Raw genomic sequence first — 20,566 nt, forward strand, 5'->3', positions numbered from 1 at the left:
AAACAAACAAAATTAAATTTTAAAAAACTTTCCATGAATCCAGAATGAGGCAAGTGGTATTGCACTATAATTTCAAAATTAATCTTCAACCCTTCATTGGTAGCCAGTTCCAACAATTTGCCCAGTAAAGTTATAGTTGAATTTTTTTGTTTATAAATTTATTTATTTATTTATTTTTGCCTGCTTTGGGTCTTCGTTGCTGTGCGCGGCTTTCTCTAGTTGCGGTGAGCCGGGGCTACCCTTTGTTGCGGTGCGCGGGCTTCTCATTGTGGTGGTTTTCTTGTTGCACAGCACAGGCTCTAGGGTGCGTGGGCTTCAGTAGTTGTGGCACTCGGGCTCAGTAGCTGTGGCTCGCGGGCTCTAGAGCGCAGGCTTAGTAGTTGTGGCGTACGGGCTTAGTTGCTCCACAGCATGTGGGATCTTCCCAGACCAGGGCCTGAACCCATGTCCCCTTCATTGGAAGGTGGATTCTTAACCACTGCGCCACCAGGGAAGCCCCTATAGTTGAATTTAAATTACCTTTTGATGAAAGTAATTATTCCCGCTTTTTTAATATCTTATAAGTTCTTTTGATGAAAAATTACATTCAAAGCATTATATCCAATGTGTAAAATGTGTAATGGTAGCTTTTTACAGATGTGCAACATCAAGAACATTTCCTAAATAATTGATAATTGTGGTTAAGGCATGGAACACATCCCAACAATCTGTAGACACTCTTCCTCCAGGCTTTCTCAGCTCTGCCCTCAATCTTATCTGAAATTGATAAGATTGCTCGAGTGGAAGTATTAAGGTCATTAAAAATACAAAAGTATCAGACAAATAAGCACAATTTACATATCTAAAAACTGGAATCCAACTGGCTTCTTAAAGAGTTTCAGCCCTCTGCATCTGCAGATTCCTCAACCAACTGTGGATGGAAGATATTCAAAAAAAATAAATTCTACAACATTGTAAATCAACTATACTTCAATTAAAAAAAAAAGAAAAAAAAGAAATTCTAGAAAGTTCCAAAAAGCAAAACTTGAATTTGCTTCGCACACTGGCAACTATTTACATAGCATTTACATCGTTTTTTACCAACTGTTTACATAGTATTTACATTATAATAGGTATTGTAAGTAATCTAGCGATGATCTAAAATATATGGAAGATGTGCATAGGTTATATGCAAATACCATAACGTTTTATATAAGTGACTTGAGCATCTGCAGATTTTGGCATCTGAGGGGTGTCCTGGAACCAATCCCCCACTGATACGGGATACAGAGGGACAACTATACTGCAAAAGCTCTAAGCGTTCATTCTGTAGTTCAAACATCTTCAGTAGAACTTTTCCCCTTGACATACCTCCATAGCCAATAATAGTTCTTTGTGATTAGCATTTGTATTTTCACATAATAAAGAGAATAATCTTAGGGACTTCCCTGGTGGCACAGTGGTTAAGACTCCACGCTCCCAATGCTGGGGGCCAGGGTTCGATCCCTGGTCAGGGAACTAGATCCCACAAGCATGCCGCAATGAAGAGTTTGCAAGCCACAACTAAGGAGCCCACCTGCCGCAACTAAGACCCGGTGCAACCAACCAAACAAACCAAACAAATTTATTTTAAAAAAATAAAGAGAATAATCTTGAATTAACACATTTGCGTTTACGCATTTTACAACTTTTGTGACGTCACTAATGACACTTTAGTTTTTTTCATAGCAAGAGTTTCTCGATGAAAGAAGCAGTGCGTTATTTTATATCCTGGCACATGCTTCTTAACCTGGGTGACAATTTCAGGGTATTTTCCTGTCATTGCACCTTAACTTTCAGATCACACTTTTTCAAGAACCTTTCCTATGAAATCCTTCCCTGTGTTACACTGTTTGGAGCTAGCTGTGTTTGTCAGCAACAATGCTGAAATAAGGCATCCTCCTTCATTGACCATCACGTTCAAATTATACTAAAAGAATTGCCTTGTTGCTGATATTTGTGTATTCATCAAGTTGCAGTGAGCAGTGCTTTGCTAGTTTTATTTATTCTGTGAGTTAGTTTTCCATAACATTTGCTACTTCCTGAATACTTTGAGCTGCATGTCATTCACCTACTTTATTTTTTTTAATTTTATTTTTTGGCATTTAAAAAAATTGAAGTATGGTTTATTTACAATGTTGTGTTAACTTCTGCTGTACAGCAAAGTGATTCAGTTATACTATATATGTATATTCTTTTCCATTGTGGTTTATCACATATATTAAATATAGTTCACATATATTAAATATACAGTAGGACTTTGTTGTTTATCCAAGATTCTTCTGTTTTAAACAAATATCTCTGATACACACTTATATACTTTACTATTTCCAAGTGTTACTTTATAAGATACACTTGAAGCACTAATGTTATATGTAACATATTAAACATTTCTTCTGTTAACTTTTTAATTCCATACCCATTCTTTCAAAGAGTTATTTTAGTTTGACTCTTACTGCTCTCTAGTTTACTCATAAATGCCAGTTAGGTTTTGATGACTTTCTTGGTCCGTAACCCAGCACATTCCAAACAACAAAGCGGCCTTAGCCTTTTACCATCCATCATGGCTGCAAACCCAAACTCGGCATGGGAGAAATCACGCTTCCAAGGAACACTAACAATTTTGGTCTTCACTTCTTGACATCACTTAGACCATCATCATTAGGTTTACCTCTGCAGCTGCATTCAGAAAATGTGTGTCTTTACTAGGAAAAAAAAAAGGCCAGTGAAGTTTTTTTTCCCATCTGTACATCAAGGTTTAAAATAAATAATGGAGATTTTACTTCTCTCTTTTACCTAACAATGGTCAATCATAGATTTAAAAAATTGACTTCTTGTAATGATTGTGAAACTGGCAAATTATAAAATAACATACATTTTCTTAGAGTTTTATACACTTTTAGGACACATGTGGCAGATATCACACGTTGTGCTTTTATTCACACACTGCAGGAGCCACAGGCAGCTCACTGGGTGACCTTGACCACAACCCCTCCCGTCTGTATGCTGTTCCCTGAGAGACCCACGGCTCGGAAAGCCCAGACATGTCAAATTGTACTTACTTCAGTCTGTGGACTCACCTCATCATTGGCTGGTAACAAACCGTTGGAGGACCAGCATTTTCTGCTCTGGCACTTTGGGCAGCTGTGCTGGGACACCCTGCTCTACTGTTGCACACTGTACAGCCAGGTCCAAGGAGGGTGAATGGACAGCAGTTTGTGGCCCTTCGTTTCCAGAAAATACCGCATGGAGGTAACTACCAGAAAAGCAGGGTGGTCTAGGATGCCCAGGGTTATGGCTGCATAGATTTGCAAAGGAGCCTCTGTGTTTCCCAGGGGACTACTGAGCATGCTCAGTGGGGGGAGGGAGCACACAGAGGGGTCCTCCTGACTCAGTGTTTCCAAGCATCTGTGTCCTCTGGGGGTTTCGACTGTTACACACAGTAAAATTCTATTTACTCTTAGGAATGTATTATTTAGTCCATTCCCATAGAGGACTATTGGGTTTTTTTTTTTTTTTTTAAAGTGATGTTGAAGTACAAAAAATTAATAAGGAGCTTTAAAATTTGTTTCAAGAGGAGCTTCATCAGATCAGTAAGCTGTATTCTCACCAAAATTCTAATAAAGAAAATCAAGAGGTCTAGTATTTCAAAAATCAATGTTAAAAAAGACAAAATAGAGTGGCAGTTATCTCTAATTGGCTTTTCATTTACTGGGGGAAACTAGCTACATCTGTAACATTGTTTTTCAGATTAAGGTTCTAATAAAAAGCTGTCTGAAATTGTCTTACCTAGTTGTTTAATAACAAAACATAATTTATAAGCAAAAATCTGTTGATTTTTTTTTAAGGTACAAAATTAAAGAATTCCAAATATTTAGACATAAATGCAGTTTTTGAGTATTTGTATGCCCAAACATGGATTTGGGCTTTGGTTGGGTAATTTTGGAAAAGATCTAAGGAAGTGGGAATTCACTCTAGATTGGATCCTATCAGAAAGCAGGTGCAATTCTATGATTGGATATCCCAGTAAACCTTGTTTATAAGGAGGGCAAATCAGAAGATAAAGCTGTACTTGGTAAAGAAGTAGTAGTCTTTCGTTTTACTGGGAGATGGTTAGGTTTAGGCTTAGACTTAGGATTAGCTGAGAGAGGAAGATGGTTGATATTTTGTGGGTTGCACAGTGACCTTGTTTTTGTTTCACTTTATTGTGGGCTCAGGATGACTTTGTCTGATGTTGGTATTCTATGAGATTGTTTATTCCAACAGGAGAACAACATTAACAACATTAACTAATTGTGAGCATCAGGCCAGCTTTGTAATAATACTTAGGTCTCCCCAAGAGTGTCAGACCAGTTCCTGGAGGTAAGGCACTCCTTTTTTCTTTCTTGTTTTTTCTCTTATGGGTCATGATTTCGTTGTTATATTTGAGACCTAGGTAATAAAGGTTCTCTCCCATGCATTTTCCCCCTAGAAGTTCTGTGGTTTTACTTATAAGTTCTTTTTGAGTTAATTTTCAATATGATGCCAGATATAGATCAAAGATTTTCTCTTCCTCCTCCTCCTCCTTCTTTTTCTTTTGTATACAGATATCCAATTATTCCAGCATTGTTTGCTGAAAGTAAATATTATCCTTTCTCTGAATAACCTTTGTAGAAAATCAACTGCCCATAGATATGTGTGGGTCGATTTTTGGAATCTTTATCCTATTCCATTGATCTACTTGTTTGACACAAAACCCACACTGTCTTGAAGGCTGTAGCTTTATAATGAGTCTTAAAGACTTTGTTCTTTTTTCAAAGTTGTTTTTGGATATTTTAGATCCTGTGTATTTTCATGTGAATTTTAAAATCAGCTTGTGAATTTCTACAAAAAGCCATTCTGGGATTTTGAGTGACATGGAGTTGAATCCATAGATCAATTTGGGGAGAATTGGCATCTTAACATTGAGTCTTTCAATCCTTGAACACAGTATATCTCTTCATTTGTTTAGGTCTCCTTTGGTTTCTCTCAGTGGCGTTTTGTAGTTTTTAGTGTACATGTTTTACACATTTTTATGATATTATAAATGGTATAGTTTCTAAAATTTCAATTTCCACTTTGGCTACTATACAGAAATCCAATTATTCGTTCCATGGGCTAATTAGAGATATGTTATTTAATTTCTAAATAACTGAGGATTTTCTAAATAGTTTTCTATTATTGATTCCTATTGTCAATCCACTGTGGTCAGAGAACATTGTTTGTATGACTTGATTTCTTGAATCCTTTTAAATTTATTGAGACTTGTTTTGTGGCTCAAATATGTATTGTAATATTGATAACTGTTCTGCATGCACTTGAAAAGAATGCATATTCTGCTAGTATTGGGTGGAATGTTCTACAAGTGTCAAATAGCTCAAGCTGGTTGGTAGTATTATTCAAGTCTTCTATATCCTTATTGACTTTCAGTATATGTGTTCTATTGATTGTTGGGAGAAGGGTATTAAAATCTCTAAGTGTAATTGTGAATTTACCTATTCCCCCTTACTGTTCTATCAGTTTTTGAGCTTACCTATTTCCTTTTACTGTTCTATCGTTATTTTTCCCCGTACATTTTGAAGCTCCATTATTAGGTACATGCTTGTTTAGGATTGTTATGTCCTCTTGACCAATTGACCCCTTTATCATTATGAAATGGCCATCTTTTCTCCTAGTAATATTCTTGGCTATGAAATCTCCTTGGTCAGATATCAGTGTAGTCACTATCACCTTATTTTGATAAGGGTTAAGATGAAACAACTTTTTGTATCCTTTTACCTTTAACTTATTTATATCTTCTTATTTAACTTTTACCTTTTACTTATATGTATCTTATTTTTGTTTTGGAAGCAGCGTATATTTGGACCTTCCTTTTATATACAATTTGACAATTTTGCCTTTTAATTATAGTGGTTAGACCATTAATATTTAATTAACATTGATTGATATGGTTGAGTTTCAATCTACCATCTTGCTATTTGTTTTCTATTCATCTCCTCTGTTTTTATTCCCCCTTCTCCTCTTTTTCTTCATTCTTTTGGGTTAATAGACTTTATTTTTGTAGAATAATTTCATTTATCTCCTTTGTTGGACGTTCAACTATAAATATTGTGTTATCTAGGTGGCTGCTTTAGGGTTTGAAGTATGTATCTTTAGCTCACTACAATATTCCTTCAAGTGACTACACCATCTCACATGCAGTATTAGAACTTTGTAGCCCTCTGTTTTTCCTCTACTGGCCTTTGTGCTATTTCTGTCACGCACTTTATTTCTGAATGTTATAAATCTCACAATACATTGATATTTTTACTTCACACACTTCTTGCTCTCAGCAGGCATACCTCCGATCAGCGTATCCTTTCTGTTCTCTTGCTAGAAATTTGTCTAAAAGAACAAATAAGATCCGAGATCATAAGGTTTCAGAGTCCTTAGTGTAGAGTCTGTTGCAACAATTTTAACTATTCAAAAGCTGCCCCCCACCCCACGGCAGCTTCCCGGTTGTTGGTGGTGAATTTGTTGGATAAGCAACCTTCAAATCCAAGTGAATTGTTACTACATAAAGAGAGTAGATGAAAACCCAAAGAGTGATGAAAAAGAGAGTTTGGATCCATTCAGTAATGAGGAACAGATCAAAACCTAGTTTGACTACAACGCTTATCAGTCAAAATAGAAAGCTGAGGAGAAAAATCATTCTTGGAAAGGTGGGAGGTGGCGGATGGAGGGGGTGGCAGGGGGATTTGCTCTGCATGTTTATCAGGGACTAGGAGGCTGGCCAAAGTTGTCTCCGTTTCCGTTTTACGAACTCAACTAAAATTTTCTCACCTCACTTAATGAGGTATTTCCCTTCTTCCAAGCCAGATTTGATGGGAGTATTTTATATTTTCTTTAGCCAGTTTTAGATGTAGAAAAACTTCACAAATTTAGAATGAAGATATTTCGACTTGAAATAATGAACAGTACGGATTTTGGAATACTATAATGCATTTTATTGCATTCAAATACATAGCATGAAACAGATGGCAGAGCACTAGGGAGAGAAGAGCAGGTTATGTGTAGTTTTTAACTCCCTCCTTCCAGCAACTTCTCTCTGTAGTACTGCACGGTAGGAGACAGTTTTAGAAATTCTATCTCTACTTTCCTATCAAGGACACAATACAATTTTCCATGTCTCAAATCCTTTCCAGTACTTAGTCTGGTATTTCCTCACATGCTGTGTTAGAGTTCTGTCTAAATTAGAGCTCTAAAATGTCTCTAACATCTAGAGTTCCGTTAAGAGAAGCTTACTGATAATGATTTCCGATCAGCGCCCACTTCAGGCTTCCTGGTCATTTAACACAATTTCCTAAGTCAAAGCAGGGTTACAGTGATGTGCTGGGTAACGTTCCCTCAGTTCTCTCTGTCTCTCTTTCTCTTTCTCCAGTTATATTAAAAAATAATGGACATACATCATTATATAGGTTTAAGGCATACAGCATGATGGTTTGATTTACATATATTGTTGAAATGTTTACAATAGGTTCAGCTACCTTCCATCTTTTCATATAGATGCAAGAAAGAAAGGAAAAAAAGAAAAAACAAATTTCCTCCTTGGATGAGAACTCTTAGGATTTGCTCTCTTAACAACTTTCCCGTATATGGTACAGCAGGGTTAGCTATAGTCATCATGCTGCACCTTACATCCCTGGTACTTATTTATCGGTTCTCTTTTTAACCACAACCGCAGGTGGGCTTGGCCAGGCCTTGGAGCCAGGCTGGCACTCGGTGCGGGGACAAGGGGGCACGGCTGGCCGAAGACACCTGCTCCAGGCGCGGGGGCGGCAGCGGACGGCCGAGGAGCTGCGCGGGGCGGGCAGAGAACGCGCGGGACGAGGGCGCGTGGAGACGAGCGCGCACGCAGACGCGCGCGCGGGGCCGCCCGGGGCGAGGACGGAGAGGGTTTGCGGAGACGCCGAACGGGAAGAGGTCACCGCCTTCCCGCCTGCGGCCCGGCTGCCTAAGCCAGGGGAGCGAGGAGGGCGTTCCCCGCGGGCCGGGGCTCGGCCGCGCCCACCGTGCCCGCCCCGCCCCCGGCCGCCCACGCCGCGTGGGAGACGCGGCCCCACCCTGCGCCCGCCCCCGGCGGTGGTCGCGCAGCCCGCCGCGCACCGCCCACCCACAGACGCGCGTGGCTCTCGGCGAAGGCGGCGCCCGCGCTGCAGCCGCCGGGCCCGGGCAGCGAGCATCCTCCCTTCTTCGTCATTCCCTCCGGCCCTAGTCGCCGCAGCCCCGCGGTGATGAGCCCCGAGCCGGTCCCGCCGCCGCCCCCCTGTCGCGGTTGCGACTGCGGGGAGCCGCTCGCCCAGCGGGTGGAGAAGGGCGACGAGGCCTTCCGCGCGGGCGAGTACGAGACGGCGGCCGAGCTCTTCCGCTCCGCGCTGGCCGGCCTGGCGCGGCCCGACCGCGGCCTGTGCCTGCGGCTGGGGGACGCGCTGGCCCGCGCCGGCCGCCTCCCCGAGGCCCTGGGCGCGTTTCGCGGCGCCGCGCGGCTTGGGGCGCTGCGCCCCGACGAGCTGGGGGAGCTGGCGAGCGGCCTGGCGTGCGTCCCGGGCCCGCACGACCGGCGGCCGCCGGTGGGGAAGCCAGGCCGCGCCCCCGGGGAGGCGCCGAGCGGGGGGCCGTCGGCCTCGGTGCCCGCGGCGCCTCGGGACCTGCTGGACTGCCCGCGCTGCCAGCGGCTGCTGCACAAGCCGGTGACGCTGCCGTGCGGGCTCACGGTGTGCAGGCGCTGCGCTGAGCCGGGGCCGGGCCGGCCGCCGGCGCGCCGCGTCAACGTGGTGCTGAGCGGCCTGCTGGAGAAGTGCTTCCCGGCCGAGTGCCGGGCGCGCAGGCTGGCGGGCCAGGTGCGGAGCCTGCAGCGCCAGCAGCAGCCCGAGGCCGCGCTGCTCAGGTGCCACCAGGCCCTGGACCTCGGTAAGCGGGCTCGGGGGCTGGGCCGCCTACACGCTCGCCTGTTGAGGGGCAGGGCCGGGATGGGAGAGCTGGGTTCGGCCGGCGGGGCTCTTTTGCTGTCTGGAGGCGGTGAGGCGAAGAGTAGGGGCCAGTTGCACCTGCGGGCTGTCTTTTCCAGGACCTCCGTGGCCTTCCTGAGCCGCCCTGTGAGGCCAGGACTGCTTTTCACCCTATCTCAGCCGTATAGGAGTGGGACGGTGGCCAAGGGTTTTCATTCGTCTTGTAGGGAAATGCAAATGGCTAACACCCTCGTGCGTTACAAGAAGGTAACACTCCCGGGCTATCACAAGAAGATAGCCTTGTGATGGGGCAGGGTTTGCTTTGGGGATTCTTCTGCTGGTGCATCCAGGAAGGATGCTCTTACACTCCACTGTTTGGCTCTGACCTCCCTTCTCTCTCAAAGGCCATTAGATGTAATGGTGTGATTAGCTTTTTAGATGGTTATATACTAACTAGTAGTCTGGTTTATTTTATGTTATCTTTTAAACTAGAGTCTGTGACCAGCACCAGCCGCTTCCCGCCCGACCACCACCTATTAAGAATATATAATTTAAAGGTAGCCCAAACTTCGGTCCTGGTCATTGCGTTTGACTCTGAATGAGTATGCTCTATTGACAGTTGTTTGGGGTGGAGAATGTGTGGATGGAGGGTGATTTGTTTTCTGAATTCGCTGGTTTTGAAACAGGGTTGTGTGTGCATGACTTAAATCTCTAGTCAAGAAGACTTGCTTTAATGTTTTGTTACTAAGAGTCTTCTTGTGTGCTCTAGTCATTATGCATTTTATTGTAAACTAGGGTAAGGTTTTCTCTTTTAGAAGGCACACCTGTATCCAAATTGGGAGATTCTCTGCTGGAATAGAGCAGTTAAATTGCTTTATGTAACAAATAATTGGTACCATATTTGAAACAACATATCCGTACTTTAACAGGCTGTGTATTTTTTAGTTTTCAATTATTTATGTATCAGTATATATGGTGTAGAGCCACACTATTCAGTAGAGATATTGTGTAAGCCACATATGTAACTTTACTTTTTCTGTTAACCCATTTAAAAAAGGTGAAAAGTAGCAGGTGAAATTCATTTTTAAAATATTTTTAACCTTATACCTTCAAAATGTTATTTCAACATATCTTTAATGTAAAAAAATCCAGATTTTACTTTCTCAGTAAATCTTGGAAATTCATTGTGTATTTTACATTTGCCACCCACCCCGATTTGGATACTAAATTTTCATCAGAAGTACTTCCTCTATGTTTAGATGCCATAAAATTTAGAGTTGAATAAGTGGATTCTCATGTTGGTGTCGTTCCAAATTAACTTAAAAGTTATCCACTAACCGAAGAGTATCCACTTTTAAAAATTCTATTAATTAAAATAAAAAATAATTCAGTTCCTTTGTTGCACTAGACCTCTCTCTTGTTTTCACTAGCCACATGTATCCAACGGCTACTGTTGTAGACAGCACAAGTACAGAACCTTAAAAAACAATTGCTGGAAATGTAACAGATCACAATACCAACTCTTGGAGAAGATTTAGAAAATGAGAACTCTTGTATGCTGCTGATGGGTCTGCATAATTATACCCCTGGTACGTTGTTTGGCAGTATCTGAAAATGTTAATTATGACCTTTGGCCAAGCAGCTTCAATGAGGTACAAGCATATGTGCACTGAAAAAATGTTTACAAGGGTGTACAAGAGTGTATGTACATCATTAGAGATAGCCCTAAAGTGGAACTCAAAAGTCCAAAAAGAACAGAATGAATAAGTAAATATATTATGATGTCTTTATGGAATACTACATAGAAAGAAAATAAGCCAACTTCAGTTACGTACCACAGTGTGGTTGAATCACATACATAATGTTAAGTGAAAGCCGGACTCGAAAGCATTTTTTTTTTTTAATTTTTATTTATTATTTATTTATTATTTTTATTTTTGGCTGTGTTGGGTCTTCGTTTCTGTGCGAGGGCTTTCTCCAGTTGCGGTGAGCGGGGGCCACTCTTCATCGCGGTGCGTGGGCCCCCCACCATCGCGGCCTCTCCCGCCGCGGAGCACAGGCTCCAGACGCGCAGGCTCAGTAGTTGTGGCTCACGGGCCTAGTTGCTCCGCGGCATGTGGGATCCTCCCAGACCAGGGCTCGAACCCGCGTCCCCTGCATTGGCAGGCGGACTCTCAACCACTGCGCCACCAGGGAAGCCCGAAAGCATTTTTAATACATGATTACATTTATCTGTAAGTCCAAACAGGCAAAATTACTGTGGCATGTTAGAAGCAAGTAAGGGCAGTGATTACCTTGGGGAAGAAAAAGGGGAATGTTATTGTGAGTAAGTGTGGGAGGGACCTGAGTGGTCGTGGTAATGTTCTGTTCCTTGACCTAGAAGATGGATGCACAGGTGTGTTCACTTTGTGACATTTCATTGTATTTTCCGTTTATGTGTTAGACCTCAATTTAAAAGTTTTAAGAACGTGGATTATTGCAGTCAATTCATCATGAGAACTTCATTCAGTATGTTCAGTATCCATTTTCCACTCAAAGATTGGAAAAGAAAGCCAAGTTTCCCTAGTTTAAAAATTTATAGAAAAAATTTAACTTAGTAATAAATTAGCTCCCAAGAGAGGTTTTGTTATAGTAAAAAGGTTACAAATATTTGGATTTGGAAATGCCTGTGTTTAGACCCAGGCTGACAGTTATTTTGTGACCCTAGCCAAGGGTGGTAATCATTAATGCTGTTCCCCAAATATTTATATCTTTATACCCTCTCCAAACAAGTACGATTGCATTCCTTTCCTGCTTGTGGTTGGGTAGAGCCATGTGACTAATTTTGGCCAATAAGTTGTGAGTGGAATTCAAAATAACTGTATGTTAAAACAGAAATAAACATGTGAAAAGATAACTCAATAGAAAACTGTCTATTAAAAAGAACCAAATGGGTATTCTAGACCTGGAAAATACGGTATCTGAAGTTGAGAATTAGACGGATTCGAAAACAGGCTGGACACATCAGAAATCAGGGTGGGAACACTCAGGAACAAGTCAATAGACAATATCCAAGCTGAATCACAGAGGAAAAAAACAGAGCATAAGAGAAATGTGGGACACAGAGAAAAGTTCTAAAATCTGTGGAATACGAGCCCCCGAAGAGGAGAGAGGGAGAAGGGGCAAGTGAAATATTTGAAGGAAAAATGGCTGAGAATTTTCTAGATCTGATGGGAAACTTTAAGTCACTGAACCAAGAGGCTCAGTAAGCCCAACAGGATAAACACAAGCATTCACTTCACACAACAAACAAAACGTATCTAAGTATATTACAGTCCAGTTACTGAAAATCAAACATAAAGAGACATTTAAAAGCACTTAGAGAAGGCAGGATATATTTCCTTCAAAGGAGCCAGAATAAGACTGATAGCTGACTTTTCAACAAAATTATTAAAACTAGAAGATAATGGAGTAACATCTTGAAAGTGATGAAAGAGGGGAAAAAAAACCCTACCTGGCATTCTTTACCCAGATGAAAAATATCTGTCAGAAATGAAGGCAAAATTAAGATGCTTTAATCCAGGTAAATAATAGGAAGGATTTTTATTGCCATCACAGTTGCCTGAAGTACTGAGGGGAATTCTTCAGGTTAAAGGAAAATGATGCGGATGGTAGCATGGAACTAAAGGAAGGAATGAAGATCACTAGACAGAGTAAATACATGAATAAATATAAGAGAATATTGATTATTTCAAACTCTTTCCCTCTCCTTGGGACTTCCTGTTCTCTGACACATAACAATATTGAAATTAGGCCAATTAAGAACCCTAAAATGGCCTCTAAGTGTTCAAGTGAAAGGAAGAGTCATGCATCTCACTTTAAATCAGAAGCTAGAAATATTTAAGCTTAATGAGGAAAGCATGTTGAAAGCTGAGACAGGCCAAAAGCTTGGCCTCTTGTGCCAAACACCTAGCTAAGTGTGAATGCAAAGGAAAAGTTCTTGAAGGATATTAAAAGAGCTACTTCAGTGAACACATGAATGATAAAAAAGCGAAACAGCCTTATTGCTGATATGCAGAGCGTTATAGTGGTCTGGATAGAACAAACCAGCCACGACGTTGCCTAAAGCCAAAGCCTAATCCAGAGCAAGGCCCTAACTCTCTTTAATTCTTTGAAGACTGAGAGAGGTGAGGAAGCTGCAGAAGAAAACTCTGAAGCTAGCAGAGCTTGGTTCATGAGGTTTAAGGAAAGAAGCCACCTCCATAACATAAAAGTGCAAGGTGAAGTGTTGATGTAGAAGCTGCAGCAAGTTATCTAGAAGGTCTAGCCAAGATCATTAGTGAAGGTGGCTACACTAAACAACAGATTTTCAATGTAGGCGAAGAAGGTGCCATTTAGGACTTTCATAGAGAGGAGAAGTCAGTGCCTGTCTTCAAAGCTTTAAAGGACTGGCTGCCTCTCTTGTTAAGGGCTAAGGCAGCTGGTGATTTTAAGTTGAATCCAGTGCTCCTTTACCATTCTGAAAATCCTAGGGCCCTTAAGAATTATGCTACATTTACTCTGCCTGTGGTCTATAAGTGAAACAACAGACTCTGGATGACAGCACATCTGTTTACAACATGGTTTACTGAATATTTTAAGCCCACTGTGGGTACCTACTGCTCAGAAAAAAGATTCCTTTCAAAATATTACTGCTCATTGACAATGCACCTGGTCACCCAAGAGCTCTGATGGAGATGTACAAAGAGATTAATGTTGTTTTCATGTCAGCTAACACAATACCCATTCTGCAGCCCAAGGATCAAGGAGTAATTTCAACTTTCAAGTCTTACTATTTAAGAAATACATTTCGTGAAGCTATAGCTGCCAGATAAAGTGACTCCTCTGATGGATCTGGGCAAAGGAAATTGAAAATCTTCTGGAAAGGACTCACGATTCTAGGTGCTGTTAAGAACATTCGCAATTCATGAGAAGAGGTACAAATGTCAACATTCACAGGAGTTTGGAAGAAGTTGACTCCAACCCTCATGGATGACTTTGAGGGGTTCAAGACTTCATGGAGGAAGTAACTGCAGGTGTGGAGACAGCAAGAGAACTAGAATTAGAAGTGGAACCAGAAGATGTGACTGAATTGCTGCCATCTCAGGATAAAACTAGTAGATGAGTTGCTTCGTAAGGATGAGCAAAGAAGGTGATTTCTTGATATGGAATCTACTCCTGGTGAAGATGCTGTGAAGATTGTTGAAATGATAACAAAGGACTTAGACTATTATGTAAACTTAGTTTATGAAGCAGCAGCAGGGTTTGAGAAGATGCCAATTTTGAAAGACATTCTGCTGTGGGTAAAATGCTGTCAAACAGCATGGCATGCTACCGAGAAATTGTTTATGAAAGGAGGAGTCAATCATTGTGGCATACTTCATCGTTGTTTTATTTTAAGAAATTGCCACGGGCACCCCAACTTTCAGCAGCCACCACCCTCATCAGCCAGCAGCCATCAACATCAAGGCAAGACCCTCCACCAGCAAAAAGATGATGACTTGCTTAAGGCTCAGATGATGGTTAGCATTTTTTTTAAACAATAAATTATTTTTAAATTAAGGTATACACATTGTTTTTTTAGACATATTGCTATTGCACACTTGATAGACTATAATATAGTGCAAACAAAACTTTTATGTGCTCTGGAAACCAAAAAAATGTGTGACTTGCTTTATTGTGATGGTCTGGAACTGAACCCACAACCTCACTGATGTATGCCTGTATGAAAAACTATGGGATGTCATTGCAACAATGCTTAGAGGGAAATTTATTGCTTTAAATGTCTCTACTACAAAAGGAAAGTTGAAAATCAGTGATCTCCAGGCTTCTATTTCAAGATACTAGAGGAAGAAAAGCAAATCGAATCCCAAGGAAGTAGAAAGGAGGAAATAAAGGTGAGAGCAAACGTCAGTTGTAAGACAGGAAAAATACAGTCCAATATTTCTTATGAGCATTGGTACAAAAATCCTAAACAAAATATTAGCAAATTGAATCTAGTGATAGACTTAAAGAACAATACATCATGATCAAGCAGAATGTTACTTTGTTTATTCATTGTAAATCAACCACATGTACAGAATAAAGGAGAAAAGTCATATGATCTATGTTAAAATCAGGAAACTAGGAATAAAAGGCAACATTATTAATATGTTAAAGAATATCTATAGAAACCATCCTAATTAAATATTGAATGTTTCTCCATTCGCTAGGTGACAGGGTTCACTGTCATCACTGCCACTCAACATTGTACTGAAGATTCTAGTGAGTGTAATGAGGAGAAAATAAAAGAGCATCAAACTGGAAAAATAAAAGTTATTATTTGTAGATTGTGTGTGGGAGTACATAGAGACTCCAGAATAATAATTGGACTATTATAAATTATAAATGAATTACCAAGAGTGTTGAATATTGGGTCAGTATAGAAAGACCAATGATAATTATAAATACTTAGTAAAGAACAAATAGAAAACAGAATTTGAAAACAACCCATTTATTGAACAAAAAATTTCTTGGAATAAATCCTGAAATATCTGAAGGATGTTCACAACCTCTACACTGAAAATACAAAACATTTCTGGGAGAAATTAAAGTGGACTTAAATAAATGGAAAGATTTTATTTTCATGACTTGCAAGTCTCGGTATCAATAAGATGTCTGTTCTCTACAGATTGAACTGTAAACTCAATGCAATTTTAAAGTCTCAGCCAATGGTTTTGGTGGAAATTAATGAATGACCAAGGCAGTATTGAAGAAAAATAACAGCTGAAGAGTTTACACTATAAAGTATCAAGACTTACCATAATGTTGCAGTGATTAAGAGTTGTATTGGCCCAAGGATAGACACACAGAAACTGACACTTGATTTACTACAAAGATGCCAGTGGAATTCACTGGGGAAAAAAGTATTTGAAATAGTCTGAGTCAGTTGCTTATTCATATGGGAAAAAAATGAACCTGGACACTTACCTCACCTCATACATTGAAATTACAATTAGATTTCTAAAAGAAGTCATAGGAGAATATGAACTTGGGACAGGCAATTATTTCTTAAATAAGACACTAAAAGGATGATGAAAGAAAAAATAAATTTGATTTGATTAAAATGAAGAACTTTTTGTTCCTTAGAGACCCCCTAAAAGAGTGAAAAGGTGGTGTGTATATGTAATATGTATCTTACTGAGAATGCAAATCCAGAATATTGAAAGAATGCCTATGGTTCAAAAACAAAGTCTGTCCAAATAATAGGCAAAGACTTCAACAGATGCTTTATAAAAGTAGATCTCAAAAGGGCAATAAACATATGAAAGGGTGCCCAACATAATTAGTGATCAAATGCAAATCGAAAGTAAAATAAGATCTTACTGTATACCCGCCAGAATGGTTAAAATGAAAGTTTAACCATTTACATGGTTAAACATTTACATAGTTTGGGCAAGTATTTGAAGGAATTGGAACTCTTATGTTGCTGGTGGAAATGTCACTTGGTAGAAGTTAAATATGTTTGGGAGTACCTACTAAAGCTAAGCATATATACAACCTCTGACACAGTGTTTCCACTTCTGAGTATATACCGAATAGAAATGAATGTCATGTCCACCAGAAGACACATGCAAGAATGTGTCAGCTTTATTTATTTATTTATTGCTTCTCTTCTTCCATTTATTTTTGAGCAATTCCTCAATAAATTCTCAGTTTTATTAAGCTTAAGGCTTGATGCTTAGAAAATGTGTTGAGATCTATTTTAAATGTTTTAATAGGTTAAATTATGAAGTGCTGGCTTCATAAATGGGTTGTCAAATGCTAGAAGCCAGCAAAGAAAATAGTTTGATTCATTCAACGTCTGGATGGGAAGTGAATTTTATTGCCCTTGGACTTCTGTAAAAGCAGCCTTTAGAATCTGAGGAGCGGAGGCTTAAATGCATTAGAAAAAGATTAAAAATAAATGTAATGAAATGTGTTTTTCACTCAGGAAACTCAACATCAATTGAGCTAACACAAAGTATAAGCAACAAAATAGTGAAAAAACAGAAAAATTAGTGAAACAGGAAAAATTGAGCTGGGTAACAAGTCAAGCTGGTTTATTATAAAACTGGTAAAACAGACAACGTTTGGCAAGTGTGATGAAGACAAATGCAAAGCACAAGTAGCATCAAGAATGAAGAAAAGTATAACTGCAGATATAAATACAACAGATTTTAAAATCAATACGAAAAGAACAATTTTAAGGAAACTATAAATTATCAGAATTGATCCAGGAAGAAGTAAAAGACTGATATGGACCAAAAACCTTAAAAGAAATTGAACTCAGGGATTTTCTTCTGAGCAAAGGCACTACTGTCAAGCAAGTTCTAACAAACTTTCAAGGAAGTTTAACTCCCATCTTATTTTATCTATAGCCTATAAAAATATTTGGAAAGATTTCCATCTCATTTTGTAGGGTTAGTATAATCTTGATACTGTAATCAGGTAAAGCTTGCACAGGAAAAAAATGTATAGGCTGGCCTTACCTATGTACATAGATGCCCAAACCTTAATTAAATTTCTTAGTAATATTTTGAATCCAGCAGTGTAATAAGAGTTAAGGTCAGGAAGGAAGGCTTATCCAAGGAATGTAAGGATAATTCAACATTAGACAGATGTTTCAATGTGGTTCACTGTAATAACAGGGAGGAGATATACTTACATGTAATAGATGCTTAAAGAGCATTCTATGAAATTTAATACCCGCTTGTTTTAATGCCTTCGTAGGTATGTTTCCCAAGCTCAAACTGTACTTCCAGCAGCGGTTTTGTTTTGTTTTGTTTTGTTTGCCTTAGATTTCCAAAAGTCTCCAAGGAAGATTTCTGTATTTCAAAATGCATTCAACCATGCAATTGAGGCGCTTTCATCTAATATTCAGTTGAAAATGATTAATCTGCAGTTATATTTAGTGTATATTGACATACTAAAGGGGCAGATATCATGAGAAGAATCTAAAAGAATTCTATAAACACTTTCCAGACAGTGAAATGCTCAATTTAAAATTATATGCGTGTGGATTGACATCAGTATTCCATAGTACCTGTGTGCCTTTTCAAAGGTGAATATGTAAAATCTCATTACAGATCAATAAAGGTGAACATTTTCAATCAATTTTGATGACAGGGAACACTAACTTTGAACCTGAATTGAGGAAAATGTTGTCTTCTCTAAGAGAATTCCATTTTTCTAATTAGTAGACCTATACTACAAAAAAAGAACTAAATTATTATATTTTGAAGTTTGTCAATAAAAAAGGTGTAAAAATTTGTTTTCTCTCTTGTTATATAAATACCTGCATAGTATCCTCAAGTTGACCTCTTTCCCTGCAAAGCCTAAAATATTTAATGTCTGGCCTTTTACAGAAAAAGTTGTTCATCTCTGCTCTAGCCAGTCAGTGTCTTTTTTAAAAATTCAGCTTTTTTTGTTTGGCTTCTCCATTCCTGCTGTTACTTTTCCCTTCTCCCACTTTTTTCCTTGTCATACCTTCTCTATATTATACACTTGCAGCAATAACATAATTAATACCTGCTCCCCATGCCTTGCCTGCACCTTTGACCAGTTAACTCTGTAAACAAAGAGGAGATGTGGTAGCCTTTGGAAAGTACTGAGTGGTTACTTTGAGAAAAAGGTCAAGATCAAGGATTTGGAGCAGGCCAAAAATGCGTCTTAAGTGGAGAGATGAGAACACATTTTAGGCGCCCAGCATTTTATTGATGAACTAAAATGCACACTTCAGCCCTACTTCAAAGACCCTACAGTGAGTATGGGTAGAGTGAACTCTGTCCAGCGGCCTAAAAACATAGCCATGATGGTTCTGCTTTCTTGAGCTCTGGCTTTGTCACGTTTCCGTGGTACCCTGCCTAGTCAACAACTTCATATACTGTCATCAGTTCATAGAGCACTGTTAGCTTCTGTGTAAGCTGTACTTAGGTCCTTAGTAGCATATGAGTACTGTAATTCTCAAGATCTCTTCCGTTTGAAGAATCTAGGGAAAAGGAAGATTTTTTTTCCCTTTTTTTCCCCACTTACCTGAACATATTATGGGTACGAATCTGCAGCTGCTCAGTTGCATAGAAAAATGAATTATGTTTTACTTTTCTGGTTTTTTTTTTAACATCTTTATTGAAGTATAATTGCTTTACAATGGTGTGTTAGTTTCTGCTTTAAAACAAAGTGAATCAGTTATACATATGTTCCCATATCTCTTCCCTCTTGCATCTCCCTCCCTCCCACCCTCCCTATCCCACCCCTCTAGGTGGTCACAAAGCACCGAGCTGATCTCCCTGTGCTATGCGGCTGCTTCCCACTTGCTATCTATTTTACATTTGGTAGTGTATATATGTCCATGACACTCTCTCACCTTGTCACATCTCACCCCTCCCCCTCCCCATATCCTCAAGTCCATTCTTTAGTAGGTCTGTGTCTTTATTCCCATCTTGCCACTAGGTTCTTCATGACCTTTTTTTTTTTTTTCCTTAGATTCCATATATATGTGTTAGCATACTGTATTTGTTTTTCTCTTTCTGACTTACTTCACTCTGTATGACAGACTCTAACTCCATCCACCTCATTACAAATACCTCCATTTCATTTCTTTTTATGGCTGAGTAATATTCCATTGTATATATGTGCCACATCTTTATCCATTCATCTGATGGTGGACACTTTGGTTGCTTCCATGTCCTGGCTATTGCAAATAGAGCTGCAATGAACATTTTGGTACATGACTCTTTTTGAATTATGGTTTTCTCAGGGTATATGCCCAGTAGTGGGATTGCTGGGTCGTATGGTAGTTCTATTTTTAGTTTTTTAAGGAACCTCCATACTGTTCTCCATAGTGGCTGTATCAATTTACATTCCCACCAACAGTGCAAGAATGTTCCCTTTCCTCCACACTCTCTCCAGCATTTATTGTTTCTAGATTTTTTGATGATGGCCATTCTGACCGGTGTGAGATGATACCTCATTGTAGTTTTGATTTGCATTACTCTAATGATTAAGGATGTTGAGCATTCTTTCATGTGTCTGTTGGCCATCTGTATACCTTCTTTGGAGAAATGTCTATTTAGGTCTTCTGCCCATTTTTGGATTGGGTTGTTTGTTTTTTTGTTATTGAGCTGCATGAGCTGCTTGTAAATCTTGGAGATTAATCCTTTGTCAGTTGCTTCATTTGCAAATATTTTCTCCCATTCTGAGGGTTGTCTTTTGGTCTTGTTTATGGTTTCCTTTGCTGTGCAAAAGCTTTTAAGTTTCATTAGGTCCCATTTGTTTATTTGTGTTTTTATTTCCATTTCTCTAGGAGCTGGGTCAAAAAGGATCTTGCTGTGATTTATGTCATAGAGTGTTCTGCCTATGTTTTCCTCTAAGAGTTTGATAGTGTCTGGCTTTACACTTAGGTCTTTAATCCATTTTGAGTTTATTTTTGTGTATGGTGTCAGGGAGTGTTCTAATTTCATACTTTTACATGTACCTGTCCAATTTTCCCAGCACCACTTATTGAA

General features: G+C 39.6%; 1 protein-coding gene across 1 annotated transcript in view; it reads left to right on the forward strand.

The window, feature by feature from the left end:
* Positions 1-8,213: 8,213 nt before the first annotated feature.
* LONRF2 (LON peptidase N-terminal domain and ring finger 2) overlaps positions 8,214-20,566 on the forward strand; it is a 41,901-nt gene continuing 29,548 nt past the window's right edge. Inside the window, exon 1 of the mRNA XM_059942362.1 lies at positions 8,214-8,985. Within this exon, the coding sequence (XP_059798345.1) occupies positions 8,310-8,985 (676 nt within the window). The 5' untranslated portion in view covers positions 8,214-8,309. The remainder of the gene's footprint in view (positions 8,986-20,566) is intronic.

The sequence above is a fragment of the Balaenoptera ricei genome, chromosome 13 (assembly GCF_028023285.1).
Source record: "Balaenoptera ricei isolate mBalRic1 chromosome 13, mBalRic1.hap2, whole genome shotgun sequence".
NCBI lineage: Eukaryota > Metazoa > Chordata > Mammalia > Artiodactyla > Balaenopteridae > Balaenoptera > Balaenoptera ricei.